The sequence below is a fragment of the Crocuta crocuta genome, unplaced genomic scaffold (assembly GCF_008692635.1).
Source record: "Crocuta crocuta isolate KB4526 unplaced genomic scaffold, BGI_CrCroc_1.0 scaffold127, whole genome shotgun sequence".
NCBI classification, from domain to species: Eukaryota; Metazoa; Chordata; class Mammalia; order Carnivora; family Hyaenidae; genus Crocuta; species Crocuta crocuta.
Window position 1 is genome coordinate 4594545 of NW_027532008.1, and position 26498 is coordinate 4621042.

At 40.6% G+C, this 26498-nt stretch overlaps 1 protein-coding gene across 1 annotated transcript in view; it reads right to left on the reverse strand.

Moving 5' to 3' along the window:
* Positions 1-3794: 3794 nt before the first annotated feature.
* CLIC4 (chloride intracellular channel 4) overlaps positions 3795-26498 on the reverse strand; it is a 27507-nt gene continuing 4803 nt past the window's right edge. The window contains exons 2-5 of the mRNA XM_077775937.1: positions 18976-19101; positions 12299-12405; positions 4846-5027; positions 3795-4137 (exon numbers count right to left, since the gene is read on the reverse strand). Of these exons, the coding sequence (XP_077632063.1) occupies positions 3907-4137; positions 4846-5027; positions 12299-12405; positions 18976-19101 (646 nt within the window). The 3' untranslated portion in view covers positions 3795-3906. The remainder of the gene's footprint in view (positions 4138-4845; positions 5028-12298; positions 12406-18975; positions 19102-26498) is intronic.

Sequence of the window (26498 nt, forward strand, 5' to 3'; positions counted from 1 at the left end):
TCCTATTTTGCTAAGAATGAGAAGCATGAAAGTTCTTACCAAATTATTTTATGCACCTACTGAGATGACTATGTATTTTTTCCCCTTCAATCTACTAAATGTGCTGAATCACTCACTCATGGAAAGAAGTAGTCTCACGTAAAACACCTTTACCTCAGGTTGCTATTTATTTTCATGAGGGGGGGAAAAAAGAACCTTTTATGATAGTGAAAATATACTTTATTTTTTAATACAATAGCTGCCAGCAATATACTGGTTCTAGAGAGAGAAAAGAAAATACAAGCATTCTATAATAAGCTTTCATTTGCCTTTTCAAGTAATTCTAAAGAAAATATTCCAATTCTGTTCAGCATTATGACTTGGGGAGCTGAAATTTTTTCCATGATAAAAATATAATTTTGACAGCTCCAATCTTGATCATTTGTAAAGGATGGAATTTAAAAAGTCCATACAGTATATCAATAATGAATACTTCCCTCTCAGAATCAAATACTGATTATAACCAGTATAAGAAAAATGGTTAATCAATAAACATGATGAAATGTGTATCAAAATGTTCATGAAAAAATACATTGCTATTTCTTCTCATTTTTTTACCTTGCAGATATTTTCTAAATGGATATTTTAAATGTACAGAAATAAAAGCTATCTACATAACTCCGGAGAGACTCAAAACTCAACGGAAGTGAAAATGCCTAAATTCTAAAGTTGATCAACTTAGTGTAAGAATGTCAGAAATCTCTTAATTGCACACAGACTGCTCAAAAATTTAAAGATAAATTGTGTCAGCTGAGTTACCAAGACATTGAATCTTATATGATTTTCATCACAAAGTCAACAATCCTAATAAAAGATAGAAGGGAAGAGAATATCTGCATCTACATTTAAAAAAAAAAAAAGGAAGTTACATCAGCTGAAATAGTAAAGAGCTTTCCAACTGTTTAACACAAAAATGTCTCAAAATCCCCTGGAAAACATTGAGAATTTCCATTCAGAATCTAATCTTGTTGAAGTGGAACATAAGGAGTTTAAATGCAGGAGGGAATGATTTAGTAGTTGTAGAAATAATATCAGATGATCTGCATTATGTCAATTCATACACTATATGAATTGCCATGAAAACTCTGATGTCCTAATATCTCCCAAGATTTTAAGCTATGACTTTTCCACAAGTATAAAATGGGATTTAAAAAAAAAAAAAAAAACCATGTTCTAGGATTATCCTCTTTACTAGCTTTTTTATCAATTTGCCACTCTCAATGTCATTTATCTATCTTCCCTGAAAAAGTAATAAGGGCTTTCTACGTCAAAGTCAGAAGAGATATACCTGCCTTCCTTGGATATCCAGAGAGAGAGGCAAGTATCATGGGATAAGTTTTAAAAAGACACTGAAGAGAATAAGTATCCAAAGTGAAAATACTTCACGACTGAATTTCAGAATGTGCTTTCTACCACTCTACTTTGAGGAATGTCCCTCTGTCCTCATTTCCCTCTCCTCTGCACCACTTAGTCCATCACCTGAAGAACAGACCCCTCCCCCGCCTCTTGAATCTTTTCCACACTTCAGGTTACGAGGCACAGTTCAGTATCACCTGAATGCCAACTTGCCACTTAAAAAGTGGGTGAGAAGTGGCGATGGCTGCGTGCAGCCCAGGGTCCCGGTGCCGGTGTGGCATCTTCACCCCGCTGAAGCTACTGCTAGAGAACTTCTCAAGGATAACTGAGTGCTTTTCTTGGAACCAGGTAAGTCATCATCCAATATTTAATTATAAAAAGGTGGGTACCCAAACTGTTGATCAGCAACAATGAGTTCTAAGAAAGGTAAGGCAAAGAAACTTCCCTGAGCCAAATGGATACAATATGGAGCTCATCATCCTTCTACACCAAGCAATTACTTACAAAAATGCAGTACGTTTATAAAAATCGGGCTGCTTCCATAACACCAGCGCTGACTGAACGTTACCATATCGAAGGGGGGAAAGCACTGGCATTTGAAAGCAATAATATGCTTAAATTTCCAAAAACAGCCTACAAGAAATCGCACTTCTTAAACAAGTTACGTATAAAAAAAATGACCAAAAATGTAGTCTAGTCAAGCCATGGTCTTTGAAGCAGTATTTATAAAGTACTTTTTTTTTTTTTTAATGAATAAATACATAGCAGACTTTTGTTTTATTTTTACCAAGTTCATCCTCCCTTGTCAGAGCACAGATCATCCCTGGTCCGGGACTTCAGCTGGAAAAACAAGCATGCAGAGCACTACTCCTCCATGTGGCTTTAGAAAAATTTAATCGAGGGAAGTACAGTGATTGAGATGAGGCGAAACTGCGGTAAATTTGTACCCACTACCACAACTACAATTTAGTCCCAAAGGAGTGAGCCATCCTGTGCCCAAAGTTCAACAGTAAATGGGGACGGAATGGGAAAGCTCGTAATGTGTGTTTTGTCTGGTTTCTAACAGAGGATGGATTCTCTCTTCAGGGTGTCCATATTAATTAAATAGGCTTCAGAAACAAAATTCTACTTGACATTTCGATGAACCCGTCCTACATTCCTTAGGTTAATATCTGTAAGGGTTAAATCTATGTTACAGATCGTTGTACTGCGATAGCACAATCAACTAAATATCAGTTTATGTAGTGTGTTGCTCAAAAGATCTATAGACAGGTCTACACTTAACTAAAAGGAGCTTTTTAAATAAAAGAGGAAAGCAGTAATGTCCCAAAGGAATGGCACTGGGCAAAATACAGACAAAACAGAAACAAACAAAACAACACATTTAGACAGAAGAGCAGGTGCCCACTGGTTTTTCTCATATGGATAAAATGCTTGAGGAAGACCTTGAGAATGATCCTCCCTCACTCTAAACTTTTAGCTTCTACATAGTGTCAGACGTTATCACGGGTATGAAGGATAAATGCTTTCAGGCAAGGGTGAAAATCCATGTACGGAAGCGGGCCCGCGAAGCGTGTAGTGACTTTCTGGGGAAGGCTCTCTTCACCGGCGGGAGCGCACCCAGGACAGGGCACCCGGAACCCGCTGGACGCGGTGGCGTTCTGCTACGGTGGTGATCCCCTCACATACGAAGGACGCTAAAATTCCCAACAGACACAGATATTCCTTGTGCCGCGCATCGTGCGCCAGCTGGAGGCTGCCTGAGGAGGGCGTGGCTCCTGTTTTCACCGTCAGCACTCGAAAGCTCTGCCACCTAGAGCCGTAGCAGTGAGGGCTCTGGAGGGATGGAAACCACCTCTAAAGTGAAAAGAGCGTGATGGAGCGTCCCTGCATTTGGGGACGAGGAGTGGGGCGTGGGGGCGGGTATGGGCGGGAGGGGAAGGCAGGGTGAAGAATTTTAACATAATACTGCTTAGGAGTGTGTACTTAACGACAGCTACTATACCTTGTCTATCCTTTTATCCTAACCCTGAATAACTGCACATTCATGCAAAAGAAGGGATCTACTTTATAGGAACAGGAGCGGCCTGTTAGGAAAAGCGTGTTCTTAGGGGAAGACGTGAAGACATCTCTCTCACAAACGCAGTTTACTTGGTGAGTCTTTTGGCTACGTCGCTATAGGCTATTTCAACCTCCTTGTCACTGGGGCAGGTATTGGTAAACTCATCCCGACTGTAAGCGTTAGTTAGGTATCTCCAGATGCCAGTCATCCCTTTTGGAATATCAAAGTTGCGGTATTTTTTGGCCACCACCTGAAACACAAAGAGATCGGAAGTGAACACTCATTTCCCAGAACTTCTAACACAGACAGGTGTNACCTTTTATCCTAATCCTGAATAACTGCACGTTCATGCAAAAGAAGGGTTCTACTTTATAGGAACAAGAGCGGCCTGTTAGGAAAAGCGTGTTCTTAGGGGAAGACGTGAAGACATTTCTCTCACAAAGGACAGTTTACTTGGTGAGTCTTTTGGTTACGTCGCTATAGGCTATTTCAACCTCCTTGTCACTGGGGCAGGTATTGGTAAANAGTCTTTTGGCTACGTCGCTATAGGCTATTTCAACCTCCTTGTCACTGGGGCAGGTATTGGTAAACTCATCCCGACTGTAAGCGTTAGTTAGGTATCTCCAGATGCCAGTCATCCCTTTTGGAATATCAAAGTTGCGGTATTTTTTGGCCACCACCTGAAACACAAAGAGATCGGAAGTGAACACTCATTTCCCAGAACTTCTAACACAGACAGGTGTCTGGCGTGGGGGCGAACTAGCGCTATGAATCTCTGAGAGCAGTTTTTGTTTTGTTCCGTTTTGAAGAAGTCACATTCATCCTAACTAGAGTTTTCAATAACGACAGGACCGCACATGACACCCAAACTTCAGTAATGTCACGGTGACGGGAACCATAGGCTCTGGGGATCCAGGGAGAGAGCCAAGTGTCATCACTGGACAAATACCTCAAAGCACGCATCCTATTTTAGACGTCGGGTTTCCTTGGTCTTGACCTTGACTGCACAACTAGTGTTTACTACTATTCAACATAGCGTCTTACACAAGAAATGCTCATTAAGTATTTTTTGCCTCGGACAGAAATAACCAGATGATCACAGGACAGAATGTGACAATATAAGTCAGTGTAGCAAACTCCAAATCACCGGTCACATTTTTAAAATTTTTGTGCAGTCACAGGAAAAATTGTTCTTCTCTCACCATTTAATTAACTCCAGGGCATTTCAACTGTTGCCTAAATAGCATTAAGTTCTATTCGGGGGGGAGGGGGGGTTTCCTGGTCATATACAGAAGATCAAGAAAATTTTATGCACTAAGAAGTGCTATCTCAATAAACACAGAATAGCCAGCCTAATTGCAATGGGACACCACATCCCATAGACCGACCTTGACAATGTGCAGTTTGGGAAGCAGGTTGCAGTCAGCTAATGTCATTTCATTGCCATCCAGAAATTTACGTGTAGAAAACTTAATGTCCTCCATGCTGTTCTCATCAATTTCATCAGGGAGGGGAGAATTCAGATATTCATCCAGTTTCTGCAGGGTTTTCAAGAGACCCCTCTCCAACGCTGCAAGAAAGAGGGGGACACAGTAAGAAGGCGAACCACCCAAGGCCCGAGGGAGAAGTGTTACTCTTCCAGCCCTGACGGTGTTCTCCAACGCTCACTGAGACACGAAGCACGTGGAGCTAGACAGACCAGGGACGAGACAAACACTTCTGTTCAGATAAATACAGAAGCAAGCAGGACCATCTTAGAAACCGGAATCCGTAAAACTTAAGAACTAAGTGCCCCACTTACAAACACTGTGGCCCAACACCCTTGGTGTTTAAACTAGAAGAGTGGGTGCAAAAAGGCAGACCTATTAATTCAAATCTAGGGAAGAAACTCTTGACACGATAGAGGTTCTTGCCATGAATATTAACACCTGCCTCCCCCAGAATGTTCGGGTCTATCACCAAGAAACGTGTTACGAAACTCCAATATAGACAATCCAAGTAGAAAACCTGAAGTTTTTGCACTGTCTTGTGATACACGACAAGCCAAGAATAGCACATTTTATAATAACACGGAAAACAGAGGTCAGATTAGGGAGTTCAATTTATGATGCTGAAGCAGGGGGGCTCTTCCACCAAATAGATTAAGATGTTATAATTCAGACATTAAGGGATACAGGAGCCACCCCTGTATACCTGGAAAGTCAAGGTTAAGGACCCTTCAGCAGAGGGAGTAGGAATGTCATTGAAGAGGAATATGGAATATACGGGTCTTCTATTATGCCTTCTTAACCTCTGCCTTCCCAAGCCACCTTCACCTCCACGCCCTGAATGGACGAGCTCACAGTGATGACCACAGTGCTTGGCCGTAAAAGAAAGTTAAATATCCTGAGGTGACCATCGATGTAGTTGTAAGTTTGAATAAACTTGGTTCTATTAGAGAAGAAGACAAAAGTTTTTATACGCCGCATATTAGATATTTCACCAGCAACATAAATATGTCCTAACCTGAAACCTCTTCTTCCACACTGCTCCCACCCACTCATCCCTTGGTCCCTTCCTAGCAGTTCAGATAAAAGATGGCAGCCTCAGCTAGATAAAAGGGGCAGGAGACATAAAAAGGAATAAATAGATCTTAGAGGTACTTTGGAGATAAAAGTCAACAGAGCTTGGAAACAAAACTGTACATCGACAAAGGACAGAGGGGCACCTGGGTGGCTCATTTAAGCGTCCAACTTCGGCTCAGGTCATGATCTCGCCGTCAGTGGGTTCGAGCCCCGTGTCGGGCTTTGTACCAACAGCTCGGGAGCCTGGAGCCTGCTTCACATTCTGTCAGCCCAAGGCGGGGCTCAAACTCACGGACTGCAACATCATATGCTAAGCTGAACTCATGGACCGCGATGTCATGCACTGAGCCGAAATCAGACATTTAACCAACTGAGCCACTTAGGTGCCTCCAACACTTAAAAACTTTTAATAAATAAACATTTTTTAAAAAGTTACTTTAAAGTCAGTATTTGATAACTGCATACTTTGTAGTTTTTAATATGTTTTTTTTCCCCACTCTACCTGAAATGTTTTGTTTAAATACATAATTTATTGTCAAGTTAGCTAACTGGCTTTGGGAGTAGATTCCCATGATTCATTACTTACATACACACCCAGTGTTCATCCCAACAAGTGGCCTCCTCAATGCTCATCACCCAGTTTTTTAAAATGTTTTTTAAAAATATGTATCAGTGGAGGTGCCTGGGTGGCTCAGCCGGTTAAGCATCCAACTTTGGCTCGGGTCATGATCTCATGGTTCGGGAGTTCAAGCCCGCGTCGGGCTCTAATGCTGACAGCTCAGAGCCTGGATTCTGTGTCTCCCTCTCCCTCTGCTCCACCCCCCCACCCCTGCTCTCTCTCTTTCTCAAAATTAAACATTAAAAAATAATAAAATAAAAATATGTATTCGTTATGCTCAGTATTTTAATATGAACATTGTTAGATTTTTAGAACTGCTAAACTTTTAAACTCAGGGCTGGTTTATATTAAGCTAATAGTCTACTAAATCATGAACTCCTTCCTTCTAATTCTTGTTATTAAATTAATACATTATTCTTGTTTCCCTAATGGCACTATATTTTCTTCAAAGGTGAAGTCTGTGTCCTGTGCTTCTTCTGCATATCCCTAAAATTCACGGCACTCTACCCAAGCACAAACTAGACCCCTGAGCCACATCTGCCCTGGACTGAGAAAGGCTAACAACCAAGTATAAAAGTTTAGGGTTTCTTAAATGTATGGAGAGGGTTCAAAAGGAAATCAGGCAAAAATGCAGAACAGATACTTTCAAAGTCAAAGGAGTGGAGATATTTGCATCTGACTATTGTATCTTCCTGGGGAGCTGAAACGGAGGTAGGGACTACACGCTGCTATAGAACATAAGAGCCATCTTAAAATGTAAAGAAGCAATGGTAAAATTTTTTTACTTATGTAAATCAAACAAATTAGAATGTATGTATGTCGAGTGATAGATGACAAGATCAAGATCAAAGAACCACCAGTTTTATTAATACAAGGTCGCTCTAGCCATAGCCAGGATCAAGCCAGTTTATTTCTTAGAGCAAAGAGTTAGGCAGCAAGGGCCCTAGAACCCCGTAAAATAAGGCTGAGGAGGAAGCAGAGCTCAGTCACAACAATGGGAATGACCAGGATTCCAGCCATTTAAAAATAGATCAAAAATACAAAGGCAATTACTATAACTTGTTGATTACATACAAGTTGTTCTTATGCACACAGTCATCTGAAATGTTACATTTCTAAATTAACAAGAGAATGAAATGGGAGAAACAGGTGGGTTAGTGAGGAGTCCAGGGCTTGACAGAAAACTTTTCAGAGTTGTATTTAGAAGGGCTGCGGACGGGACAACAGACTCTCAGGACGCTAGAGGGACCAACTTAAAGATTCAATATGCTTCCTATCAAATTCAGCGAATACAGAATAAACACACATTAGCTATAATGACTTGTTCTTTGCTCAGTTTACAATGAACAGAATCACAGCCTCTAGGAAGGAAGACAGTGTCTGAATTCAAATACTGAAACAATGTCTCCAATGGCACTTGAGAGAATGACAAGTCTGGGCAAGTCTATGATCTTCAACCTACTCTAAATCCATCCTTTTCCTGAACTGGTTTTCAAATATATCCAAGAGAAAAATAAAATACCCTAAATTTACAACGTTTGAAACATAATGCTTATTGTCAGATGTAAATAAGGCACAGGCTAAAATTAAGAACCTAGCCAAACATGAAAATTACTATTCTTTCCATCATTTTGGACTCAGGAAAGCATCTGCAATGAAGCTGAATTGCTGAACCTCATTAGACTGTGAGTGATTTTTCATTAAGAATCTCAGAATAAAGGGTATATTAATGAAAGCAAAGAATGCGGAATTACTTTGATTCCATTTTTATGCAACAACACAAGGAACCCCAACAAAACAAAGAAAACAGAGGTGCCAAGAAGTACTAAAGGTCATCGTTCGATAAGTATAATGAAGTTTTGAAGACAAACCACAAAGGAATCTGAAGTTGATGAAGAAAAAGAAAATGTCAACACTGACCACTAGGAGGCAGTAGCAAGCCATGAGAAAGTAGCTCTTGTCCAGGCACTGTTCTCTAATACCCCTGCTGTGGCAATGCTGCTATTTCTAAGAAGATTATTTCAAAAGCTCTCGAAAAAATGAGTACTTAATTACAACAGAGGCCATACAATTAGTTTCAAATTAATTCTGAAAATCAAAACACCCTTTCTGGTCTATGAAAATGTAGCAAAACTTTTCACACGCACACACATGCACCAAATCAGAAGTGTGTGGAAATGAATACTTTGAGGTTAGTGGGAATATAAACTGGTGTGGACTTCTGAGGAAAAAAACCCTTTGACCTATTTGGAATCCAGCACAAGGACATTCACTGACAGCATTGTTTGTCATCATAAAAAAACCTTGAGACAATCTACAGGACTATCAACAGGGAAATGGTTAAATAAAAACCCATATTATGGAACATTAAGCAACATTTCTAAAAAATGAGGTAGATCTACATTTTGATATGGAAAGACTTCTACCACATCATCTATGAAAGACAACTGCAGAATGTAAAAGACACATTCATATATAATGTTTGCAAAATTACATAGAAAAAAGGATGAATACGTACTGTTGGGGAATAATTTATACAAGGTTAAGAGGGGGCAGTGAAATTCTATTAAATTTACTTCTAAACTATTTTAACTTTCTCAATAAGCATACATTACTCAATCACTTGTATAATTTGAATGAGTAAGTGTAAGGCAGAAAGCATGAAATGAACATGATCATGCTAATTTCAATAAAGGGTAATCATCCACAAACAATTTTTAAAGGCCAGGTCGAAAACAGGGAGAGGTAATGAGTATTTAAAGATGCTTAAATATACAATTTGGTTACATAGTTACAATGGTGAAAAGGTACCCTCTGATTCCAAATACTTCCAGAGAGAGAGAGAGAGAGAGAGAGAAAGAGAGAGAGAGAGTTCCGAGCCTCCTTGGGATTCTCTCTCTTTCAAAATAAATAAACATTTAAAAAAAAAGACTATTATAAATACCAACACTCTAATAAATTATGTATTAAACAGTTACATTTGGGAACTTAATAATTTATATAAATTATTGAAATCATAGAACTGAAAAAAAAAAAGATCTGGACAAGGTATACCTCATCCCATGAAAGGAATTAATTACCTATTAACTTCTTTTAATGCTTCAAATGATTACTCCCAATCACCTTGGACATGTTACCAAAAGAATTACCTTTCTCTCCCTTCTTTCCTCCTTGCTCCCTTCCTCTCTCTCCATATCTACCATATTTCCCTTTATTGCAGTCTTTAAGCCCTATTTGTTTATTTTATACCCAATCTAAGTACTAACCCTTCTCTTTCACTGGCCCAATACTGCAGTGTCTAGGCATCTAATCCCTTACTTAGAATTAGGTCTTAAAAGGTCTTAAAACGGTTCAAACATACTGAGTTTTTGTAAAATATATTTTAATAGGCTGGTAAAACTAATCAAAAACTTGCCTACCCTGATTTACCATGTAAAATGACAAATCCACCTCCATGTAGGCAGTTTACAGTTTGGGGGAAGAAGGGGGTGGTGCACTACTTTCTTAGGCTTATTTATGTCATTTTATTGCACTAAATGGACAGATTAGACATCTGCAACAAATATATATACTCAGTAAGCTCCAAAGTAATTTGGAATATTGTTTTCTCAATTCCCCTGGCAGGGACAGGCCCTATGGGGAAGGTTGCTTGGCAACTGGAATTCTTATTTACCAATAGGTAATTTAATATAAAGCCTTCTAAGTTATGCACTGTCTGATCCATTACGTTGTTTGTTCTCAGTGGTGACAACATTCTAAGGATGGTCAGTGTAGGTGGCTACTTAAGACAGTAACAAAATGATAGGAAAAAATAGAATACAGAGTTATACTTAAATGAGTCACTCTCTCCCCTGTTCTCGCCCCTCGATCCCAACCCCCAAAGCAATTGTTTGGCTTTGTTTGGGGGGCGGGAGGGGAGGGTGGTTAAGCAAACATATTTTATTCCCCTTTCCTCCCCACCAAGCGTCAAAAGAAATTCAACCACCCTCCAGCTTCCAAAGGCTACGTGGAGAAATAAAAACATTATGAATTTAACTCAAGAGAGTTCAAAAGCATCTGGATATAAAAGGATAGTTTCAAGGAAAGAAGTGTCACCCGCTGAAGGGAGGGTACAACAGAAGACACCGTCTGTGGAAAGCAGGGGCTCCAAAGGAACTGATTACTTAGTATATAAAAGGCTAAGAAACATCTGTCAGGAAAAAAGCCAGTTACTTAGGAAAATTGCTCCCAAACCCAGGCAACTCCTGGGACACACGAAACAGCCACAAGCCAAGCCTGGACACTAAGGCTTTTCCCTCCATCCCTTTGCTGTAGAAAAATCGCACGCAGTGGATTATCCCAGAAACCATTGAAATTCAATACTAAATTACAAACTGCTGCAATTTTAAAATTTAATAATAATAATAATAAAAAGCCTGAATAGCTTGGAACTCTGCCTACTGAAATAACATAAGAAAACGAGCAAGTGTTTCTACTTTTTAAAAGATGTTTATTCTTGCTTACCCAGCACTGATCGGTTTCCCTTTGTGTCCTTGTTCGTTTCCATAAACTTCTACCCAAAAGAACCATACCTGGGCTCCCAAACGGTCTAAAATGATGAGGGATTCAAGTGTCTTTAGGAGCTGCCTTTTGGGTTATTGTTATTACTTTTAATTAATAAACACTAATGGTCTCTCCACAGAGTTTTATTCAGAGAGAACGACGCTTGATGCTTCTCAAAGAGAAGAAAAAGTTCTAGATGGTGTAGCTAAGAGAAGGTTCATTAAATGGGACCTCTTTCAAAAAGACTTCCCTTCACCATACAGGATTTCGGTAAATGAAAAAAGATAGTGTCCTTCGATAAATAAAAGAAGGAGTTTGCATCTCTACTACCCTAAACAATACTCACCATGAAAATCTGACTTGAAGCTAAAATCCTATTTTAGGAAGCAAGAAATGAGGAAAAATACTCCCCAGGAGAAATGCTCTTTGGGAGTACCTCCCAAAATTGCTCTTTAAGGATAATTATCATAGAGGCGCCTGGCTGGCTCAGTGGGAGAGCATGTAACTCTTGATCTCAGGGTCATGAGTTCAAGCCCCATGTTGGGTGTGGAGCCTACTTAAAAACTTTTAAAAAGCAAAAATTTAAAAAAATGTTTTTAAAAGTAAAAATAAAAACATTTTTTAAAAAGGACAATTAACACGAAAATCCACCTGGACTGATTTTAGGCTGCCAGCGCCCAACGATAAACAGAAGATTTAGTAGTAATTTAAATGAAGTTAGGTCAATCTATTCCAGAGCACCACAGCCACGGAAATCCATGGTTTCTGATGCACCATTAATTCTTTGTACAGCTCCCCTTGGTGGTGACTTCTCAGAAGACTATGAAAACAATTCGTTCAATAAACACTTCATCACATCCACCATACGCTAGGCACTGGGCCACTAGCCAGAAACGGGAAAACAACAATTTGGGACTTACCCTGGTTTATCATCCAATCTCTAATCAACATGGAAAGCCAGTTTGTAATACTTAATGGGACTATCTGGACTCCAAAGTATTCATTTATAATCACTGTTGTAAAGGGATTTTTTGGATTTATTTGAGGGGGGTTTTCTGGTTTGTTTATCTGCAGCGGTAATTCAATCATTTGTGGGTTTTTGTTTTTGTTTTTTACCTTCATTAGCCTCTGGCCTTGAATTCTTGATATACGCAGAGAATTTGGCAAAGATGTCCATTCCAGCAGTATTTGATTCTGGGTGTTTTGGGGAAAGCTTCAAATATCTGGTGGGAAAAGACAATAAAGGATTAGAGGTCCTCCAAAGAAAGATACGTTAGCGTTGAGTTCTCTCAATCCACAAACCAACATGCTGGCGTGACCAGACATCTTTGAACACTTATGACTCTAAGAAATGCCATCATCTGTTTTCTATGATATTTTTAAGACGTGTTTTTTCCTTAGGAAACAAAGCTCTACACAGTGTTTTTGTCCGCATATTAATATTCTTGGCAAGCAAAGGGCATCCACACTCACTTCAGCCTTCTAAGGCAGAGCGCTGGGGACACAGTCTGCTGGCTCGGAAGTGTGTCCCGAGGCAGCGTGGGTCTTAGAAAGAGAACCCCAGAGCAGCACTGTCCAGAGAACTTTCTGTAGCGGAGGAAATACTCGATATCTGAATTTCCCAACAGGTAGCCATCAGCGATGCATGGCTGGCTGTCCGAATACAAATTTAAAGAAACCAGTGTCCTGTCAAGTTAGAAATTCACTTCCTCCGGTTGTACCAGCCGCACTGTAATCACAGAGCTTTCTCAGAACAGAGATGCCAGCCAGAGTCTCGGCATGTGCCCCACCCTGGACCACCCCATGCGGCAGTGCCAGGGACCTCCGACAGCAGGAAAAATCAGGCATTGTGGTCAAGACAAAAACAGCAGGAAGCAGATCACTCGCTTCAATCCCACACTTGGGATTTTCCAAAACCTCCCCTGTACTAGACATTGTAAGGGGGGTGCTGGGTAGTGGGGAAGGAGGTTGTCCGTAATTCTGCTAACAAGTGTTCTGTTGTTACAAAGTTGATCTACTTCGACAACAGACATTCGTGACACATCGCTTTAAAAAAAAACATGGACGTGTATTTTGCACATTTAAATTCCAAACACACATACTCAGTGTCTATTTCTTCCTCAAGTTGGAAAATACAAGTGAGATGGCTCAGCTCCTCCCTCTTCCCTTGGGTGGAGTGGGCGGCCACAGGAATTCATCAGCACCCCAGTAGGAAGACTGAGCCGCTCAAAGGCCCTGCGAAGTTTCTCTGGAAGGTGGGCATGGGGGGAGTAAGACTTTGGGGGAAAAAAATCTTAACATTAAACTACTAATTTAGATTTCTTCACATATTTTAGGATGCTGTCTTTCCACTTCTTTAAAGTTAAAAATGAAGGTGAGGTATTTTTAGGTAGGAATTTAGTTTAGTTGCAAGCTGTAGTTTCTGGTTAGCTTTTATTTTCATTTTTTTTTTTTTTTTACATTTGTGATTCTGAAATCAAGGAAAGGTACATCTAAAACTTTGGACATAGGACTACATTGATAAGGAGAGTATAAAGATTATAAAGATCTATGATAAATATGCTCAATTTATCTTTCTTTTTAAGAGGTCTCAATTATTAAGCTCAATTATTAAATATTCAGAAATATTTACAGAACAAGTTTTTCAAATGAACAATGAATTTCACAAGTTTATATACACATATAATATATGCTATAATAATAAAATGTAATAATATATATATGTTTTCNGTTAATTCCAGGTTCATCATCCCTGGAGTCCCCTTGACTATAAAAACAACCAGCCTCCAGTTTCAATGTTTTTACTGCTTGTAATACAGTAACTTCACTGATTCATTCCAAACGAAAAAACAGCGCAAGGAACCTAAGTGCCTCTTCGATACATCTATGTCTTCCTCTAGTCAAGTTTCCATAATGATCCCTCTTCCCCCCAACCAGTATTTAGCTGAACCTACTTTTTCTAATAAAATAAACTTCCTAATTCTCAAAATAACAGGCCTGAAGGCAGGCTTAAATTGTAAATCATTTATATATTATTCACATATATTCATTTACGCTAATTATTAAGTGTCTCGGTGTATTATACTAAGTGTAGAGGATATAAGGATGAACAAACAGACGCATATTTCCTAATGACCTATTTTAATGGCCAGGTAAGAATGCAGAAGGATTTGCAGTCAGCATATCTTTAACCATACGAAAACAGATGCTATTAATGATTCTTAAAAACTAAAAACCGTCCTCTACAGCAGGTTAGGCATGCCCCAGTCTTCTCCAAGACAAACTTCTCCAAGACAAACCACTACATTTGTACTATTTGATAGAAAGAATACTTACAGTCAGTAGAGACCACCTCAAATTCTCATTTTGCCTAAGTGAGAATTTTTCTGGAAATTTTATTCCAGGAAGCTTACATTCTTGGCCCCCAAATCCCTAGACCAGTTAAAAGTACTGCCAAACGAACACTCAGGCTTCCTGTCCCCAAGTATTGTTTTTCATTTTGTTTTACTACAGATTGGGTTCTTTCTGAAAGATAAATCAGGTTTTAAACCAACAGGTCCAAAATCAGTTGCCAGTTTATGTTGCCTTTCCCCAAATACTGGATTTTAATAATTCATCATTATTCACTTTCCCAAACAGCTTGATAAAGCAAAACTTCAACTGAGAACCTTCATTTCAACATTTAACAAAAAGGAAGGCAAGTGATTAACAAAGGCTATGTGTCAGGAACACCATGGGCATGAGCATCCAGGGTATGAAGACTTTCAGATCAGTCTTTTTTTTTTATTCTGTATCATGTCACAGATTGTGAACAGTAAGACTAGCTAAGAATATTCCCATCCTTTTAGGAAAGAACCCAGGTATTTTCTTTCTCACGTGAATAAGAATAAAGTCTGAGTATACAACCCATTAAGTTATCCTTGTAAATTCAACTTTCATTGTATTTTGCACTTAAAAAATAAAAAAAGGATGAGGGGTGCCTGGATGACTTAGTCAGTTGATCAGCGAACTTCAGCTCAGGTCATGATCTCAACCATTATGAGTGCGAGCCCCATGTCGGTCTCTGTGCTGACAGCTCAGAGCCTGGAGCCCAGCTTCAGATTCTGTGTCTCCCTCTCTCTCTCTCTCAAAAATATATAAACATTTTTTTAAAAAGGATTAATAACCTTTATAGAGCTTGTCTCCAAAATTATCTAACTTCCTCTCTCCTATTTTTTTTTTTAACAGTAAGTAAGCCAAGTACACAAGTCTGCTTCAGTTAAAACTAGAAGTTTCAAAGCTTTTTTGAAAGTTTTTGGCAAAGTAGTTCCTTAATTCAAGCAAGGGGAACTAAACATGTATTTATAAATATTTTCCCGGGACGAAAAGAAAGTTTCTTCTATGTATGCTTGTTACACAGACCAGCAAAAATTCCCTGATTTAAGCTCTTCACTAGTCTCTAAATTCTAAACAACTCTAGAACAAGCAGTTGCCTGTATTTATATTTATCATTACTGAATCAAAAGTGCTCTTATAAAAAAAAAAAAACACTCTGTTCTCGGTATCACCAAATGCCCAAACATGTTATTAGCAATGCTCGATTCTGCTGGGCCGGCTCATGCAACAACTCTGCCTGATCTCTTCATCCAGTCTAGAAACATGAAGGCTCTCGGTCAGAGCGCGAGGAGAGGCCGTGGTAGGTAAGGACTGAAGACCTTCTTGTCCCTGAGCGGAAAGGCAGTGGGCCAGAACAGTCCCTGAATGTCCTAGAACACCACGGGAAGGGAAAGGAGTGCCCGTGGTGGTCCAGGAAAGAACTTCCTCCTCCTGTGCATCCTCCAGGAACAACCGTGCAGGACACCGACTCCGCTGTTCATCGGCATCTCACAGCAGGGGCCCATAAGGGGAAGGTCTTGCTGATCCAAACACGCTTTTCCAGTGCATAGAAATAAAAACACATCACAAGGTAAGCCTCACCTATTTCTTAAAAAGGATTCATGAAGTTTGACGAACACTTTCGGTCCCACTTGCCCATCACAGGAAACAATCTTTGATTTCTTTCCTGCCCTTCCTCCAAACTTGAACTAGCCTGAAATTTTATATTCGCTAAAGCGCAATCCCATTAAAGACTTACAGTTCATCTTTTTATAAAAGTCAAGCTCAGCAACATAAAACGAAGAAAACTAGAAGGAAGAAAACAGAGGAAACACGGGTCTTGGAAGTCACATGGGCCTGGCTGTGGAGTGTGCCGGCTCTGCCACCAGTGACTACAAAACCTTGGATGGGTCATGTAGGTTACTCATCTTCAGCTTCCCCACAAAGTCTTTGAAAGGACAGAGCTCATCCACAAACATAACCCGGGATGCGCACACAATGCGCTTGAACGTTAATTAATGTTAACAGCAGAGCCATCAGCAACATCTATAATACTCCCATCTACAAACGAAGTGACATTAAAAAACTTTACTTAGAAATTCTTCAGAAGAGGGGCGCCTGGGTGGCTCAGTTGGCTAAGCGTCCGACTTCGGCTCAGGTCATGATCTCACGGTTCGTGGGTTCGAACCCCGCGTAAAAAGATGAACCCTGCGCCGGGCTCTGTGCTGACAGCTAGCTCAAAGCCTGGAGCCTGTTTCAGATTGTGTCTCCCTCTCTCTGTGACCCACCCCTGTTCACGCTGTCTCTCTCAGAAATAAATAAAACATTAAAAAAAAAAAGAAATTCTTCAGAAGTGGGGTGCCTGGGTGGTTCCATCAGTTAAGCGCCAACTTCAGCTCAGGTCATGATCTCACTGTGAGTTTGAGCACCATGTCGGGCTCTGTGCGGACAGCTGGGAGCCTGGAGCCTGCAGCCTGCTTCGGATCCTGTGTCTCCATCTCTCTCTGCCCCTCCCCTGTTCTCTCTCTCTCTCTCAAAAATAAAATAAATACTAAAAAAAAAAAAGAAAAGAAAAAAACTCTTCAGAATATAAACTACAACATAAGAAAACCATGGAAATACGGGATGGGGATTAAAGAGTACACTGAGGGGGCGCCTGGGGGGCTCAGGAGGTAAAGTGTCCGACTCTTGATTTCCGCTCAGGTCACGATCTCACACTTGTGAGATTGAGCCCTGTGTTGGGTTCTGTGCTGCATGTGGAGCCAGCTTGAGATTCTCTCTCTCCTTTTCTCTCTCTCTCTGCCTCTCCTCTACTCACTTATGTGCATGCACATGCTCTTGCTCTCTTTCTCAAAATAAACATTAAAAAAAAAAAGTACATTTAGCATGACGAAAGACAATAAAATGATTTTTAAAAAAAAGGAAACACCCTTAGAATTTAGCACATTGTGAGCACTTTAGGACAGAAAGATCTCCAAATTTTATTGTTTATATTTAATTATTTTAGGGGGAAAGCTTTCCAAGTTTTGAATTATTTAAACTGAAAGAAAAGACCATCTCTGGGTAGAGTAGCTCTGTGACCATCCCCAAACAAAATGGAGCCGAGATTTCTGTATACAGAAAGCAAAGTAAAAATGTTCCTTTTCCAGGTCTGATTCAAGAAGCTGTGATGCCTTCCAGAGCACTTAATGCTGAGAAACTTGAATGTTTTTGATATCAGTTTTACTATTATCTTAATGTTCGTCCCCTCTGAGAAAAACAACAGGAAGGAATACTGAAAATCGCTGTTCCTACGGTTGAAGAAAGCCCAGAATGCCCGTCGCTCTCCTCTGTTCACCCGCAGGAAGCCACTTTCTGTTCATTAAAGCTTAACCCGGGTATTCTCTCTTTTCCAAAGCCTTTCCTGTCTCCGCTCACTTCCCTTCACTGTGCCCACCACCCCCTCTCCATCCATAATGGACTGCGCCTCCTGAGGCAGGAACCGTCTCATTCACTGCTGTATTCAGAGGCCTCTGTTGCCCAGGAACTGTTTGCAGAGTAAACGAATGAGTGAGTTCTGAGGAACCAATTATTTTAGAACCCTCGGCCCCAGCAATCCCATCCCGGGGAAATTTATCTGGATATGGAGACTAAAAGTCGTATCAATGAGCAAGAACTCCCCAGGCCAGGAGAAAAACATTTCCGTTTTCAGACTGATGGAACAAGAAAAGCCCAAGAGAAATCCATAATGCATTGAAGCCACGCCAGGATTACAGCAGGTGCATTTCGGGTAACAGTCACTACGGTTCCCCTGTCCCTCACCGTCCCTCCTGTTGTCGGAAATATAGTGGAGCACTTCGACATCGTTAACCATGTGGGCGAATGTGCAGGGCCTGGGGATCCAGAACACCTCAAAGAAGTACATAAATAAAAATCGATGGGGCGCCCGGGTGGCTCAGTTGGTTAAGCATAAATAAAAACTGAATCCCAGGGACACAGTCTAAAGTCAACTCCCTTGACTTTAGACAGTCACCTTTGAAATGGCCTGATGAGGAAGCTCCCAGCAGCCTGTTGCACACTCCTGCTTAGCCATTCTGGCTACGTTCACTCTGAACCTCTTTCCCAGTCTCTTCTCCTTCCCAAACTTCTCAGCTTGTGCCCACCACCCCTCAGAGAACCAGAGCTAACCGAACGCGGCTCCCACATCTCCAACCCACCTTCAATGTGTACTCCTGTAGCTTAATCACATCCCTACCTAGGCTTGTTGGCCGAGCCAGAAGCCAGTTCTGACATCTGTGGAGCATTAATTATAATGAATGAAGGGAAGCCCGAGTCACTGCAACTTAATGCTGTTGAGAGTTTTACGCCGCGACCATCCGGAGAAAGGTCTGTAAGGGCCAGAAAAGACCCAACTTTAAAGAGATGGCAATATTTCCATGCATATTTTCTTTGATACTCACTTGGGAGGGCATAAGACTTCTTCGAGAAATTCTTCAATCTTATTTACATCCGTTTTGACTTCATTGTTGAAAGTTATAAATGGTGGGTGGGTCCCAGGAGCCAAGTTCTGCAGGTCAGCAGGCTTCCTGTCAGGCAAAACAGTGGTCAAAATTGGATCATGTTTTACTCTGGGAAGGCAACAATACTTTAAGTACTCAGAGTGGTTCTAAATGTTAAAGTATATAAAAATAAATGAGAAATAGTACTTTTTCCACTAAGTATAACAGCTGCACTGCTATTGTAATAAGAAGCAAATCTTCACAAAGAACAAAATTCATGGTAAGAAAATCAGGAAATCTCTGATTTTAACCAAAAGACAAAGTCCTCCACTCTCACTCCAAATTGAACGGAAGTGCTTCTTAGAAACGGTGGTAGAACTGAGAGAAAATCATGTCTAGTCTCAACGCTGGCGCCCACCTACTGTGTAGGGACGGTGTAAACCGTAACTTTTCTAGGTCTTCCTTTTCTTTTTGTAAAATATGAAACAAGAGCAGCTGATTCTTATAGCCCTTCCCAACTACAACGTTCCAAATTCAGTGCTACCAATTTTCCATTTTCCTAGAAGTCCACTCTCAACGAGGAAAGAGCTCACCAGTCAAAATTACTTCAGTACATAATAGATAGCATAACCAAATGTAAGATGCAACACAGAAAGGGCAAAGTATTATAGTGAAAAGGAGAGGCTCAAAATATGTATTAGATAAGAATTTTGTCCAAATTCATTAAAAAGCCATCAACAAGAGAGGGGCCTGGGTGGCTCAGTTGGCTGAGCATCCGATTTTGGCTCCGGTCATGATTTCACAGCTCATGAGTTCAAGCCCCACAGCGGGCTCTGTGCTGACAGCTCAGAGACTGAAGCCTCCTTCGGATTCTGTGTCTGCCTCTCTCTCTCTGCCCCTCCCCTGCTCGTGCTCTCTCTTCTTCTCTCAAATAAAAAAAAAATTTTTTTAAAAGCCATCAACAAGTCAAACAGGTATGAGTCAAAAGAAATTGATACAGAGTAGATAAATTAAGTGAACATATGGAGAAATATAAGAAAAAAAACCAAAAGACAACCAATTACTAAAGAAATTCAAGAGTAAACTATGATAACATTTCTTTCCTATTAATTGGGGAAAACTGAAATTACACAGAAAATAAAAATAAAAATAAAAATGGCTGCCTGAATGCATCAGTGAATCCTAGAATCAATAATATGACCCAATACAGCATGATCCTAATGATAAATACGGAGTGTACATCACCATCCATGAAGTATTCTTACCAAAAAAGTCGAACCCGAATCTAGAATCAAGTCTCTTAAGGCAGCTCTCTCTCAAAATGTGGTCTAGGGGACCCTGTCTCCAGGCGGTTCATGAGGTCAAAAACATTCTCATAACACCAAGACATCATTTGCTTTCTTCACCCTCATTCTTTCACGCCTGCAGAGTTATCCACAGGCTACTTGGTGTGTGGTGTCACAAGGTAATATACACAGAAACAGATAGGAGAACCTGTCTTCAATTAAGGCAGAAATGTACAAAAATGTAAAACAATGCCACTCTTGTTTTGGAAAATATATTTTTAAAACATTTTTGTGATAACAAATAGTAGGTGCATGATTGTTCTAACTAGTAAATATTTTTTTAAATTACTCAGCTTTAATTTCTAATCTAGTAAAAATGGACAGGCACAACCACCCATGCAACTGAAAACTTTTTGAGGTCCTCAATAATTTAAGAGTATAAAGGAGTTCTGAGACCAAAAAGTGCATTTGCAGGAAACATGAGGAGGTGCAAACAAAGTTAAATGATACCACAAAGAAGCCATCAGCCAAATACAGAATTTGGGACACTCCACGGTTCAACAGAATGGATTCCCACCAGTCAATGGCATGAGCAGAAAAAGCTACAAATGGAAAGTCTGTTGCAGATTAAGAAAACTTTAAGAGCCACAACAACCAAATGTAATGAGTAGAATTTATTTAGATCCTGATTTGAAGAAGGCAGTCAAAGAAAAAAGATCCTCTGGAGATAACCAGGGAGATCGGATCATATGCCAGGAACTAGACATGATAAGGTGGTGAGGTTGGGTAAGAAAATGTCCACATTGTTTGGAGACCGACAGCAAAGGATGTACGGTTGAAATGACAGTTTTGCTGGGATTTGCTTTAAAATATAATTAGAAAAAATAGTGACAAAGCAAATGGGTAAAATCTCGATAACTGAGTTGAAGTCATGGGGAAGTTCATTCTATTCTTGTGTATGTTTGAAAACTTTCATAATTAAAAAGTTAAACCTTATAAAACTTAAATGTTGAAAAAGCAATATATTGCTTCAAGCAACTTTTCCCCCACCTATTTTTACAGCCCTTCTGTATCACAAATGCAGACTTTAAAAGGGTATCTTTTTTCTAAAGCTCACCCTTTTTTAAAAATGTTTATTTATTTGAGAGACAGAAAACGTGAGTGGGGGAGGGGCAGAAAGGGAGAGAGAATCCCAAGTGGGTTCCACAGTCAGCACCAAGCCCAACGTGGGGCCAAAGCCATGAACCGTGAGATCATGACCTGAGCCAAAATCAAGAGTAGAACACTCAACCAACTGAGCCACCCAGGCGCCCCATAAAGGATATCTTCAAATGTATCACAAAGGTGAAATACCTTACTACTGAAAATAATGTTTAAAATAGAGTGTACCCCAACATCTCTACTCACCCCAGCTTAACAATTTCTCTTGGTCTTATTCATATGCCTCTCTGTCCCTCCACTTTTTTTTCCCTCCCTACAGCCCCATTTAGGTTTAGAAAGCCCTTCATCTCCTTATGACTACATTCCCAAAACAAAAAGACTTATTAATGATCTGATTAGTCCAAATTTTCTAACTCCAAACCCCCCTCAACCCAAGTTCTAGAGCCCATCTCCCTCTCAAGCCAAAGAAAAAGAAGACATATTTTCTCTAACTTGTGTAAGAGCCTAAACTCTAAAAGAGGCCTTTTAAAAGTCAAAATCTGATTTGATGTTCAGTTCTGATTCCTTTCCCAAGATGTCTGGAGCGGGGGAGGAGGGGTAAAGCTGAGCGCAGAGTGACTGCAATCTGTGGTGGCTGAGCAGTCTTCCAGCCACATGCATATTTAAGCAGTGGTGTGCCCTGGGAAGCTCTGAGTTCATGAAGCACTCAGCTCCGGGTCAGACTAGGTCCTAGTCCGGGTTTTGTTCCTTTGGTTTGTTCGGTCATTCCTTTTCACGCCTCACCCTGACCATCTGTTCATCTGTGATCCCTAACGGGCCCAGCAGGTCCAAGACCACGGCATCTGGGGTCTTCAAGTCCCGTACCAATCCAGTCCACTGCTCACGGCTGATCCCAGCTATACTCCACTTCCTGCTCAACTCTGGAAGACCTTATCCATTATATCAAGGATCCAGAAACCCTAACGGTTCAGGGTATCTCCGAATTATTTTCAAATCTCAACATTTTAAAGTTAAAAAAAGACTTATCACCGCAAAGTTATAAAACCTATCCACATTTTAATGACTAACAGTCTATTAATGCCTAAATGCAAGGTAGTAACAACACACGTCTCTGTGTTTTACAAATAATTTTTTCATGAACCAGGTAGAGTTAGAGGGAAAGAAGGGCCTGATGCTTTAAAATAATCCATGGGGGCGGCTGGGTGGCTTAGTCGGTTAAGCGTCCGACTTTCGCTTAGGTCATGATCTCGCGGTTCGTGGGTTCGAGCCCCGCGTCGGGCTCTGTGCTGACTGCCAGCTCAGAGCCTGGAGCCTGTTTCAGTCTGTGACTCCCTCTCTCTGACCTTCCGCTGCTCACGCTGTCTCTCTCTCTCTCCTAGAAATAAATAAAAAACATTAAAAAAATATATTTAAAAAAAAAAATAATCCATGGAGGGGCGCCAGGGTGGCTTAGTCAGTTACGTGTCTGACTTTAGCTAGGGTCATCATCTCGCAGTTTGTGAGTTCGTTCCCTGTGTTGGGCTCTGTGCTGACAGCTCAGAGCCTGGAGCCTGCTTCAGAATCTTTGTTTCCCTCTCTCTCTGCCCCTACCCCACTCACATTCAGTCTCTGTCTCAAAAATAAGTAAACATTAATTTTAAAATAAATAAATAAATAAAACAAACCATGGGGGGGGCAGCAAAATAAGCAAGAGCTATTACTTCTGTAATAAATTATGACAGCTTTCAGCTCTCCAAATAAATTTATTAGAAGGAGGATAAAGTTGGCATGGTAGAGAAGAGTAAGCCGAAGATTGAATCAAAAGGATGCGGCTAAAGTCCCAAGTTGAACAGTTCTGCCATCCACCAGCTATGTGACTAAGGAAATCATGGCCGCTGGACTTCCTCCTCTGTACTGCGGACAGCAGCATAAGCCCCGCTCTGCCTGTGAAGATCAAATCCAATACGGCACGTGGGAGTGGCCTAAACCAAAGTATGCAAAGGAAATCAAGGACTGCTTTTGGTAGCGCCCTAACAGCTTTCTGCAGGAGGGAGACTGGCAATTTTAAACTCTAATTGAGTCTGCTGGTTCAGAACTGGTCCCCTAGCTTTACCTGACTGGTCACAAGAAACCTGAATAATTGAGGCTCGTAAGTAAAGTGGAACCAGGCACGTGATCACCAATGTTCTACTCATATTAGTGACTAGTGAACAGTCTATCTTGCTTCTGCTGAAAGCCTATAGATTTTGAAAAAACAAGGTGATGAAACTATTCTCCGGCATGAAGTGCTGAGATGAAGAGCAACCACGTTAAGGTCCTTATCCCAAGTGAAATTAAATTCGAGAAGAAACTCCAATGCCTCTCAACGGAATAGCAGACTTCAGATAAATGTTCAAGTTGCAAGCACTGAGGTGATAAAGCACTTAAGCTTTATCAAGCCATCAACCAAGTGGAATCTCACCTGGCAGCCCCCGGCCTCGGTGTTCTGTGTGTGACCCACAAAGGTTCACTTTACAGATGCTTCACAGAAATGTAACATTTCAGAAGTGCGGTGTGACAGGCACGAAACCGAAACACAGGCAGTGGCTAAAAATTTCAGGCCACCTTTGGTTGATTTCATAAAAGCCCTTTAATAAATGCTCAATGATTCATTCAAACTTTTTTTGAATGTTTTCCTTAAGTGAAAATGTTTTCCTTAAGTGAAAAAGCAAAGTGCATATAATTCATGCTTTGAGATAAGAGCACAGATACTCTTCAGTGTTTGAGGTTTCTTTTTTTAATATTACTTATCTGAGTAGTCTTTTTTTCCTTTGTCAAAGGAGAAGAACAAAAATACTCTATTCTCTCCCATTTTGCTTCTAGATGAAGAAAAGGAAATAAAGAGAAACAAACTAACACAAGAGACAGAGGAGGAACCTCACAGGACCTAATACTTGAAGCAACTTAAGTGGCTTAACTTCAATTAAAATTTAATTCTGTACACTTGCAACAATTGGAGAACACTGGACAGGTGGCTCAGTTCCAGCAGCTTCTTAGAAGATGAGCACAGTACAGCCATAGGACACTGGAGCTGGTTCTTAAAGATGACCTGTGACTAGCTGACTCCGCCAAATGGAGAAAACAAATATACTAAGTATGTAGAACTTATATTGTTAATTGAGTTCCTTTTGAAGGATTTTCAAGACATAAAATTCTTCCATACAAATCAAGAGAATATTAGACACTATATGGCAAGTATGGGGGGGGAAGTTAACACCAAAAATCCTTGGTTTCAGAACACTGTACTCCTCTTAATTATTCTTCTCTAGGTTTGCTATATTCTAATACTAAAGTCACCAACTGAATGGGTCACAGAAACATACACACTAAGGTCCTAGTTACTAAGCACTGGCCTATGTGCCCAATTCAACCGGTTACAGGATTTTATTTTGATTAAATGTGGTATACCACCCAGTCTTGGCCTACTTTAATGTCAATTGGTAGAGCAATCATGTTCAAACAAAACAGCACCCACCTAATGATTTCAAACACAGCTTCTATCATTCTTAAGAGAGTTCATCAGCACAGTTATATAGTTTATCCTGATGAACTTAGAAAAACATTCACCAGGGGCGCCTGGGTGGCTTAGTCGGTTAAGCGTCCGACTTTCGCTTAGGTCATGATCTCGTGGTTCATGGGTTCGAGCCCCGCATCGGGCTCTGTGCTGACTGCCAGCTCAGAGCCTGGAGCCTGTTTCAGTCTGTGACTCCCTCTCTCTCTGACCCTCCCCTGCTCACACTGTCTCTCTCTCTCTCTCCTAGAAATAAATAAAACCTTTAAAAAAAAAAACCAAAAAAAAAACAAAAACATTCACCAATTTTCTAATGAATTTTCTAATTCACCTCTTAGCGACCTCAACAGGATTTATCATCTTTGAAGCCATTTTGAAAAAGAACATTAAGACGCGGCAGGGAAGCTGTCTCTCTCTGTATGACTGTCTGGGTCTGTCTCTCTCTCCGTGTTTCTGTCCCTATCCCCCTCAAAACACACACACGGGCTGTGCACAGGATTCAGAATGCGTTCGTTCATGAGACACATATCTTGATGCGTAGATGTAACGCAGGCTTCATGTCGCTCAAGTCAACTTTCCGAAGAGGAAGGATGGAGTGTGTCCTCTCTGATGGGCCAGGAGCTGTAAGTGGGCGATTTCTCTACAAGGCTGGTCTGTTCCATTCCATTCAGTCTCTCTGGGTCACTCACACTGCTGTCACTCACTACCTGGAAACCAGACTGATCTCTCAACCTGCTGAAGACTGTTTTCAGATGGGTGGAACCACAGCCATGATAATGAAAGCAGACTACCCCAAGAATCTAGAAATCAGACTCTGTTCTGAGTTTATAAATGCCTTCCAAGAATATGCGGGACTATCAGTTTTATAGCTCCATGGTAACTTGTTAGATTACAAAATTGTTAAAGTTTAAACTATCATAATAACCTTCCAAAATTTTATGCTATTAGTATGGCAACATATAAGTAAGTCTCACCTGGTCCCTTACGAATGGTATTATCGGCACGTAAGGCAGAAGGAAACCATTTACGACAATGCAAAGGATAAGAAAGTTTCAGTTTACAGTGGAAATGGGAAAATGGAAGCATGTATTTCCCAGACTTTTTATCTTTTTAATATTTTTTTTTAACGTATATTTATTTTTGAGAGACAGAGACAGAGCAGGGGAGGAGCAGAGAAAGAGGGACACAGCATCTGAAATAGACACCAGGCTCCGAGCTGTCAGCACAGAGACTGATGCGGGGCTCGAACTCATGAGCCATGAGATCATGACGAGCCGAAGTTGGATGCTTAACCGACCAAGCCACCCAGGTGCCCCAGTATTTCCCAGACTTTTTAAAAGCAGTCTTCTCCAATTTATTTTCTCAGAAGAGTATCACAGAGGATGGATTTTACTCACTAGTAACATAGTGGATATCACTGCTTTTACAACAAAAGCTAATTTCTGGGGGGGCGCCTGGGTGGCTTAGTCGGTTAAGCAACTGACAATAAGTGTGACAAAATATGGCCA